Here is a 10,647-nt window from a genome sequence, read left to right as displayed (position 1 = left end):
TTCAAGCATAGCTATCGAATGTCATATATTAAGGTCGTTCTTTATTTCAGAAAATTTAAAAAGGCATATTCAACGCTGTCTTTCCATGTGCCATTTAATGAAGGAATCCACAACAATGTCTCCAACAGTCATTCTACTGTTCATGAAACTTCTACCATATTGATCAACATTTTCCGCATGTTACTGTGTCGTCCTCATTACTTCTGATTTCTTTTTAAAAAAATGAACTTTTCCATTTGACTGAAACGATAGAAGGATACAGAAGAATATGGATAGATGAACCAGTCTAAAATGTGGTAGCATTTTTGATAATAGCATTCAAAAAGTTGTAATAGCTTTTGGACAAAATCGATAAACATATCTTGATAAACTCTTTATCAGAAGAATCTCATCAGTTATTAATTTCATTTGTTCTCTGGTTTACTATTTTTGACATAAAATAACTTGTAATGCAGTATTGCTAATTATCGTCTAGCCAAATATAAAACCAATCAGTGGAGGAAAAAATTGGTAAAATACTTCAATTTCGCTATATCCAACATGGAACTCATCCAAGCGTATCACAAATATTAATTTGTGTTGGAAAATTTTAAACTACGATATTTTTGAAAAATCGAAAGAAAAAATCATAAGTCATAAAGTCAAGCTTAACCAATATTTCTGGGATTTAATCAGTAGGTGAAAGAAAAAGATTAAAGTGATGCAAAGGAATAAAAAGCTCTCCAAAAAGTAGAATAAATTATCTATTAAAAAAGTGGAATAAATTATCTACTAATGACATTAATACATAATAAGTAATATCGTATGATTTCGATTATACATTTTCTTGCATATGGCAAATTCTGGTATAAATATTCAGTTTACTTTTTGAAAAACCAACAAGTAAAAACATTATTCGGCACAACACACATATTTGTTGCTTAAAAGATGCAACAGAACTGAACTATGCATAAAATTTTGATATTGGAATCAGGTATGGTCGTGTGATGTAAAAATAGATTGTAAATGTGATGAAAGAAATACCTAATAAAAAATATACTGAGATTCTGAGACCCATTTACGTAACTAACTGTAAGACATCAAAGAATCAATAAGAGTGAAGAAGTTCTACTTCTGTGTTACATTAATATTGATGTAAAAGAACAGAAAAAGTGATGTGTTATTAAATGTTAAAAATGAGAATGGAAAGAAAATGAATAGCTCTTCTTAAAAGTATTTCTTAGTCGCATCAACATTGTCGTTAAATAATTTCTTTATATGTTCTGGCATTTTGAAATTTTCTTATAAAATATTTTGCGAATCATTTTCTAGTATAACGGGATGTAAGTCTAACTGATCATCAATTTTTAAATTTATTCTTATTTGTTAAATTTTCTTCATCTGCCTATTTTCCACTGTGATGAAAATGAGATTGAATGATAGAAGCCGTGTAGTTACGGTACCTACTTTGTTAAATTATTGATGGAATAAAATTTTCTACATGCACGTAGCTTATTATGGGCAGAGCGAACAGAAGTTTTTGTGATGCAATAGCAATTGGGCGTAATGATTTAGATTATTAAGGCACTCTTATGCCGGAGAATATTCACTCTCATAGTAGTTAATTATCATCGAAAAGTTTGCAAAGTTTTCGAGTTAAATCAAATTTTTTTTAGTAACCTACAAAAAATCAGAACTAAAAAAAGTAGAACAAACAGTGGCTTGAAAATGTTACCCACAGGGAAGAAAAGCCCTGACCAGTACCCATTGATAGTAGGAGAGTACGCTGGGCGGTGAGGAAGGCTATTAGCATTGATTACGGCAGGGAAAGGAAGAGTAGGTCGCCAATTCAACCGTTCTCTATCTGTTCCTTGCAGTGCCAACTACATGTATAAAAGAGATTTGATCTCGCAGATGCACTAATCGCAGAGTTAAACTTGAACGTTTCTATCTTTTCAAATGTTTATCTGTTTGTTCTTATCAGTGATGAGTAAGACATCTCCACCGGTACCACTTAATGATACGTTGCTTATCTACAAACATTACAGAAGCAGCAGTACTAATTTCACGACAACATAGCATTTAGAGCAGATGAGTCGCAGATATCCCTCCTTTCTTGTATGAAACGAAATGTGAATAAGAATAATAATCACTAATAGGAAGAGAATAGTTTATGTTAGAGTTTAGACCTTAATCTATCTGTTTATAGTTTAAACCTTAATCAATTTGTAGAGATGTTTTGTACAGTGACGGAATTGAGAGAGAGAAAGAGGGAGAAACGCGTTTTGAATGAGTTTCAATTTTTCATGGAAACCAATGGTTTATCAGTTTTACTGAACAGAAAATGAAGGAATTCTCTAAGTACTGGCAGGGTAGAATGAGTGATATATCTCGTGACCCATAACTTCAAGTACTTCTACTTTTACTTATCCGTAAAAGATCAGATAATCGCTATTCTTCCCCTACTTCTTTTTATTTTTATCAATGTCGGAATCATGAAAGCAGTGTTGAATCTTACAATTACCATTAATCGTTATTTTTATCTGTCTGGTGTGCTGTTTGCCATCATGATGCTACATAACATGCAATGAAATGAGTTGTCAAACAGGTCAAAAAAGACCAATTCTACTAGATTTAGATACGATCTAACAAATAAAAATTTTGCAAGCCTACACAGTTTTTTTATTGAATATGCAATCACCATGTTTACCAGTTAGTGGGCTTAAAAGGTTGAACCAAACACTGCGTCAAAAGCAAAAAAAGAAGTTCAATACTTTTATGTTTATTACTAGAACCGGAAAGTTCTTAACTCCTCTTTTTAATTCCTCAGGCACTAATCCTAATGCGAGTATACAAATAAATCAACTCATTTTTTACTTTTGCTTTAAATAAGATGTCATTTGATGATAATCTGAAAGTTCCGAAATATTTCGATGTTTGGTTAAATAAAAGACTGACAGGTATCATGATAACTGAAATAACTGACATTAGAAAAGAAAAGAATATACAATTAAAATGATATCGAATAAGAAGATAAGAAATGAAAAGTTTCTCTAACATTTTTCCTTTTGTGATATCATTTATTCCTGTAATCTTCCATGTGTGCATTATTTTTGTTCTGATAATAAAGGCCTGGACATTTATCGAATGTTTGAGAATTGATTGTTGGATGCGATGTCTTTTAAATATTCTTCAATTTCTTTGATTCCATTTGGTACAACTTTTTTTTTTTTAAATTTTCCTGGCGGTTTAACAGCAGAACAACTTATTTTTTTCAAATATCGTGAGCTCATCAAAGCTGATCATTTACGATAGCTAGTACCAGTTATGCCTAACTAGTTTTCAGACATCCACATTAACTATAGAATGTTTGAAAAATATTACTGTTAATATATTACGTTGATATTTGCCTCACTGATGTTATTGTGCATGAAATTTGACTTTGTTTTACTGACATGTACAGGTTGAATTGACAGTTGAAGGTCGAAATTTTTTGTGAGGGTAGAAATTCTAGAGTGAAAGTATCGCTGGCTCAAAAGTCAACAAATTTGTAAAATTATTTTCTGAGTACCTCCTTACGTGAGTGTGAGGAAATTAAGAGATAATGGAGGTGACATTGCCTGTCGAAACTCCAAGTTAGTTTTATTCACTTTCAACTTGTTTGCCAAATGTTTAGAGAAAATGAGCTATCTAGTAGAATGGCAAATAGATATGTGTCTAGGTAATATCTGTTTCGGAGGGTTTGACATTTTCATATCGTTGCTCATGAGATGCACATATTTAAATCTCGTTTGGAGATAACTTTGAGCCAACGTTTGAACTAGCTAAAGTTAATGTTTCAATTCGGAAGATGAATGAAAATAGACTATTAGTCCTTGAAGTACTATCTCTCCATAGATCACGCTTATAAAAGTAGAATGAATTACAGACCACAGGAAGCGATTCCTGAAAAGACCGAACTGAACGAGAGAAGCATTAGGTGTTCCCGGATGCATAATGGTTTCTTTTTCCAATCTTCAACTGTATCACTGGAATGGTTGCGAGAAATGTCCTTTTCTTGCCCGAAACCGAATTCACAGTGCCATCTGTGTGCGAGCCGATTCCCTCCCTAATTGCCCTTGGCGGTGTTACCCCTTCTCCACTCCGCCCTCGTCTAAGCCGAACAACTCATCAACCAGTTCTTCTCACTCTCGACAACAAAACATTGCGTCATTCACCGGCTTCACCCTTCCTACCTATTCATCCATTCATTACGCACCATCCTGCCGCTATCATTTCCGTCACACGCCATGCAGCTAGTCTAGTGACTTTTGCCATAAGCATACATGCATGCATGTACGCACAAAAATAAAAACGTTTCAGATACGTATAGAAAAGGAGTAAAATGCTGCAGGAATGTTGAGCAGAGAGAATTATTTGTTTACACAAATATTTCATTATATGAGAGTTGTTTAGCACTGTGAACGGCGGAAGGTGGAGTGGAGTAGAGTGGGCGGCATTCCCGGAAGGCCAATTCTCTCTAAATCTTCGACTGTGAATTTGTTGGCAGCAGATCAATTTTTCTTCAAAAGCGCTTTTGCTCCCTGCAGAAATAAAGCCATTTCAGTAGTAATGCTTTACCTGTACATATCTCTATGGCCACAACATCTCTCATCTAATAACAGGTGACTGTTGTTGGTTAGCTTCCCATCTAAACTTTAAATTTTAAGCTTTACTTCCTGTCAGTACGACAATCAATAAATTAATCATATTGTCTCAATACAACGGTTTGTGACTTTCATTTAGGTGAACGTTATCATTCGGTGGTAAACACTTCTTGCAGAATGCCATGCATGCATCTTCAACATCAATTAGTAGTTTCAGCTAGTGACTGACAATAAATCTTAAACTGATTCCTTTGATTTTTACTGCATGCATTGCATGAAGCAATTAGTTTTGCTTCTTGCTTTTGCAACACAGCTGCTTATACTACAGTACAGGCATGACAGATGCGACATAATGCATCAATGAATGCTCTGGATGAATGCATCTGAGTCCATCAGAAACACATTTTTCTCAGTTGATTTTGATAGTCCTGAATTTCAAACTCTTAAATAAATGTTTCATCGTATTTACTTCAAACTTGCATGTTCTGTTTAGCATTGCAATGCAAAAACAAGCACCTTGCAGAGGGTTAACTTTGCCTCATTTCGGAATTCTTTTTCCCCACTCCGCCCTACCAACACACCAACGTTTATGCTCATTTGTCCTCCTTTCGCCACCCATGCAACTATGCAATGCAGTATTTCTCCTGAACAGTACAAATTGTTTAGTAATACAAAAAATGCAGTACCACTGGAGATACTGAAAACCGCCCTTTCCTATTCGAACCGGATCTTTAAATTTAATTCCTTACTAAAAAAAATGACTTCAATTCACCTACTATAGAAAGATTATGTTTTTCCTCAGTATGTTATGATCATCTGTTAATTCTCTCCAAACAGAGGGGATAGAACGAAAAGTCTTTTTTCCGATTTCTCCTCTTTTATCCTGATCAATGAAGAGTTAAACAATATAGGAATTTTCTAGTCCATTTTTCACTACTTTTAAAGTTTTTGCCATTAGGAACTTATGAACATCAACTTAAGTAACATTTCCAATAGTATCATTTTTAATTACAGTTTTAGTTTTAACATTTTTTATTCTTACTGTCTCTATGGTTTTGCTTCAACGACAGTAATTCTGATAGGCTATCAATACAATGCGTGCTGTCAATATATATGCATAGATGGTCTGAAGTGCAGAGTTATTGAAATGTAGCGGAAAACTTTATGCAAATGAATGTGCGATCGGAGCTGTCTGGCTTGCTCAGTTCATAGATCTCTCTTCTTTAAAGAATTTCTATTTTTATTATCCAGGAAACAAAATGACAGAATAAATTAATTTCGTAAATTTCGTATACTTTTCTCCATTGTATCAATTTACAATATTTGAATGAGAAATTATTAGCCAAACTTGTTTATTAATATAGGAAGTTTTTTTTCTTGAAAAAAGGGTTTTTCAAGTTGTTGATATGCGAATGATTTATATTTCCGCAAATTTTTTTTGGTTGTGATTCTTTGAGAGTAGGTGGAAGTCTAGACTTGAAACATGCACTTTATGTTGACGACGCTTACCTTGCTATTTTTCGAGAGCTTTTTACATTCTTTAAAATTTAATTTTCTATCTCCTACGATTCCATAAATTTTGGTAAGTTTCAAGGAATGAAAATCACTGTGCTTTATATTTTTGGGAAATGGACTATTGGTTTTTTCACTCCATTGTACATGTACATTTTTTCATGTTAGTTAAAGTTCAATGTTCAAAGGTTCAATTCCATGCATGTTTAAAGATTTCATCATTTGAGATTCGACACTATTACAGAATCCGTCGAAGAAAAAACTGCTTCTTGTCATCCTCATTCAATCCTCACTCAGAAATATTCTCATTGCACTAACAGCATACTACAGCATGAGTAAAATCAAGAGTGTCCAAACAAACAAGCGTAAATCTACTTTGGAATAGTAGCTAGTGGCGCCATTAAGCAACTGAACGTTCATTATCGCACGTTTTTCAACTCGCTTTTCAATTTCTATTAATATAGAGCTATCAAGCAGTTACTGTTATGTCCGTAAAATTTTGCTTTCAACTTGCTCTGCTATCACATATTTTAATTTCGATACTGCTTAGTCACTGAGTCAGAAAATTTTTTCAAAGCTGGAGGTTAAGATCAAATTGTGTCAAGTTTGGTGAGAAACATTTATAATGAACCACTTTTACAGCCACCAGTCAGTTAAATTGACCCATCTCCACTTTTAAAGAATTCAATTTCAACGTCTGATGATAAATTGCTGTAATTATTAATACATTCTTCAGTAAATCATATTTCCTGCAAAACAAAAATAATTCAGTTGGTTTATTTGTAAAATTTGCGGGAATTATGAAACTGTAGCTCTAGTCCAATTAGATAATTAGAGATTTCTTTAATAGAGTTTTACCCGCAACCTTGAATTTATGAGGCCATAGTCCATTGTATACTATTGCACTAGTCATTGAAAAATATTGTAGAATTTCGAAATGACATGTCGTATAAGCTATGAAAAGATTTGATTTCTAATAATGAAATCATAAAGACAATAATTTTTAATCCGAATTCCCGTATATGGAGGCAACCGATTGAAAGGTGACACAGGGATGATTCATTGGTTTGGTATGGATGACGCACATATTTATGGTAGTAATAGACGTTTCAAGCAGACATACCAATCAGGAGAGCTGATCTGTTCTACTGGGTATGGTGACAATGGCGGGCATGTCCTTCGAGTGATTACCGCTTTCGTCTTCCAGGCAACTTGATGCTCACACTCTTAGGAGAAAGGACGACAGCATCGTTGTGGGTGTCTCCTTCCGGGTGTCTCCTTCTACACTGCCATGATGTTTACTCATCTCTACCTCTTCCGCCTCTCCTTGCGACAGCACCTGTTCAGACACCCTCTAACCACCTTCAAGAATTTCGTCATTTCCGTTTTCTCCTTCCCTCCCTACCTATTAAACTATTTGTGGGTGGCGGCCCACCGAACAAGGTAAGATTTGTTATGTCTGGGAGGGGGGTCAGCCGCTCCTCCTTCCTCTGAAGGGTCGTCAAGTCGCCCTCGTCACAGTTGCCGGCTGCGGTCGTTGCTCGACTTCCAGGTAGATACCTGTTACTCCTCCTCTTACTTCGCCTCTTTCCTGTTTTTTTATGAGTTCATTGTGGGAGGTGTGTCTATCCGTTCATTGTCTGTTTGTCTGTTTGGTTGATGGAATAGACATTCTCCTTCCTTCCACCTTACCTGATGGTGTTTGTCCGTTACTAACCATTCCACAGTTCTGTCGCCTGACCTCCTGGGTTCATGGATACCACCTTCTCTTCACATCTCTTCCACTGATCTCTCCGCTGTCAACTCCTCGCTACTTTACAGTAATTCACTTCATACATCTTCCTTGTCCAGTATTTATTGGCGTCATTCTAAACAGAGGGCAGTTATACGCGCACTCATCCCTTTGTTTTGTTCATGTGGAAGAATTATTATGAACGGAGATAAGACTAACTACCGTCTTTTCTGTAACCGTGCGGTACGAGAAATACAATTGCTACAGCTTCCCGAAAAATGCATTTTGTTGAGAGTATTAGAACGTGACAGGGTAGATAACATTTCAATCTGTTTATCTCTTATCTCCCTCCCTCTCTCTCTATGTACTGGATATTTAACTCAGCTAATTATATGCCTTTCCTTTTGCTGCGACAATAGCAATAGTCAAAATTTCAAATGAAACATCATCTATCGATAACAAAACATTAAGAGTGGTCAAGACTTTTCTTACATAAATTAGAAAATTAGAACAAAATCTGAATGAAAACAGATGCATAAGTTCTGAACGATAAAAAATAGAAGTGAATTGATTGCAAGTTAGTTTAGAAATGACATATTCATTCATAAACAAATTGATTAAGAGTTGTACTTTCTATGCAAAGAGAGAGCAAAAAGAATTCTCTTTTGGGAGGCGGATAAGTAATGGAATTGAACCATAGGAACAGTTCGTCTTTTTCATTTCTGTTTTAAAATATCTTTTAAAGTGCATTACACTAAAATGCCCTTTAAAGTACATTACACTATACAGGAAAGGACAAAACTCCATCTAGCATTTTGAAGTTGTCAACAATCTGGGAGGCTTATGACTGATTACTATATTCCTCATCTCTTCCAATTGGTTCTTCGTGATCTACGTCAGATCACAACTACTGACACTTTATTAACCATTATGATGATTATTGCAGTACTGTTATTAACTAATCTGCAATGGCATCATTAGCATCAACGTTATCCAAAATATTTGTATTTATCCTACTCTTCTCTATCAATCTGCTACAGACGAAGTCTTTGAGCCGGAATACGGTAGTGGATGATGATGAATTGGATGTGTCTGATTTGATCGATAGTTTCCTGGAACGCGCAAAACAGAACACCCGGCATCACAGGACTCATCGGTAGGCTAGCAAGGTTTTTCTTACTCTGTTTTGTCACCACCTCTCTCTCCCTTCGCTTTCCTCCTTCCCCCCTCCCCCTCCTTCCCCGCCAGTAGTTTAACAAAAGTCCCGTTTTTCATCTCCGAGAATCGACGTCCTTTGTCATACCGTAATTCCAAGTGAGAACTCATGGTGTGCATTTCACTGCTTGATTTTGATAGCCAAATATGATGGAAACCTAACTTCAGATTTAAATTCAGGACATTTATAAAGAGAGTCTTATCTTTGAAACTTCAGGTCGGATTTGTTTGATCAAATTTCCAGGATGAGGGGAGGAAGGAACCTTGTTTTCATAGTTCGCTACTTCTTATCGTCAAAGTGATTGCATGCGCTCACAATTGTAAAACATTTGAAGACTGCTACGTCGACATCGCATGCAATCGTCCATTCAACAGCTTACAAGCTTCGATGTTTACGGACGAGAATACGTGAAGTGCCGAAAAAGTCTGCTCGACGGAGGTTCTGTGGTTGGTCTTTCTGACGTTTATCTTTATATGTTTGCTAAAAGCTTCCATACCTTGTAATAAATAAAATTCAATAAAAATACAAAATTTATTAGTTACTAAAGTTTCAGATGAGACGATGCTACCGACCACCATCAGATGATATGCGCGTTGGGTGCTATGCGGTTTGGAACATGAAGAGTGAAACACTCGTGCAGGACTGCTGGATACAACAAGCCGTAAGTTTACTTCTATTTTTCTATCACGCGGTAAATTAAATTCTCACGGAAAGTGTAAATTTATGGATTGAAAGAGTGAAACTTAATTCCACATTTTGAAGAAGGAAAAAACGGAAAGTGATAAATTTTTTATCAATTTTTGAAGTGCATAGAAATAGAAATTAGTGATGGGACTACCATATTGGTTTTAAATTTGAAATCAATGGAAAAGAGAAAGGAACAGTCTCAATAAGTGACCGTTACAGATATCAATGAACAACTGTGAGCAGCGCAAATGTGTTGCTGACAGGAGTACATTTTGTTGCTGTTATGGACATAACTGCAACAGTCGGTTTGAGCTACAAGAAGAAACTTTGAAAGAAAATCCGTGAAATTTTATTCTGTACAGCCAAAGACTGGTTCTTGTTTTATAATATATAATTTAATGGCAAATATATTTCAGAGCTTATGTTTGATATAATTCCAAAATGCACAAAATCACCTGTTTGAAAAATTTGATGTTCAGAAAATGGGATCTAATTGGATTCTAAGCTCAGACAAGGTCTTATAAATTTTATATCCACTCTCCGAGTTCAGGAATTACCATTAGTTAAGTTAAGAATTTTTTGAAATAAATGGTTTTATGCATAAAATATGAGCCAGAGATAAGAGCAAATATCTTTCTAAATAGATCTCAGCAGTATTTGTGGGCACTTATAATTACCATTTATTCCTGTTAATCATTGCAAATTTGTTATTAATCTTCAGAGTAAACAGCTCGTACATATTTTTTGGGTTTTGGTCTTTAATTCATAAGTAAAATCTTTTTAACTCTTCTTAACCAATTCAAACTTGTTTATGGTCAGCTTTTTTGACCCGGAAACTAAATTGTCTACCTCAGCTCTATAAATTTAAAGTATCT

General features: G+C 35.0%; 1 protein-coding gene across 1 annotated transcript; it reads left to right on the top strand.

Moving 5' to 3' along the window:
• Positions 1-8,837: 8,837 nt before the first annotated feature.
• On the top strand, positions 8,838-10,117 carry Bm9931 (Uncharacterized protein; the record flags this gene model as incomplete). Its single annotated transcript, XM_001898113.1, has 4 exons — positions 8,838-9,025; positions 9,420-9,531; positions 9,639-9,746; positions 9,992-10,117. The coding sequence occupies 4 exons, from the start codon at positions 8,838-8,840 to the stop codon at positions 10,115-10,117; spliced, it is 534 nt and encodes a 177-aa protein (XP_001898148.1).
• Between the last annotated feature and the right edge of the window lie 530 nt (positions 10,118-10,647).

Source organism: Brugia malayi, assembly GCF_000002995.4.
Source record: "Brugia malayi strain FR3 genome assembly, contig: Bm_v4_ChrX_scaffold_001, whole genome shotgun sequence".
NCBI classification, from domain to species: Eukaryota; Metazoa; Nematoda; class Chromadorea; order Rhabditida; family Onchocercidae; genus Brugia; species Brugia malayi.
The sequence above is the reverse complement of the archived record's forward strand: the minus strand, read 5'-3'. Positions and strand labels throughout refer to the sequence as shown.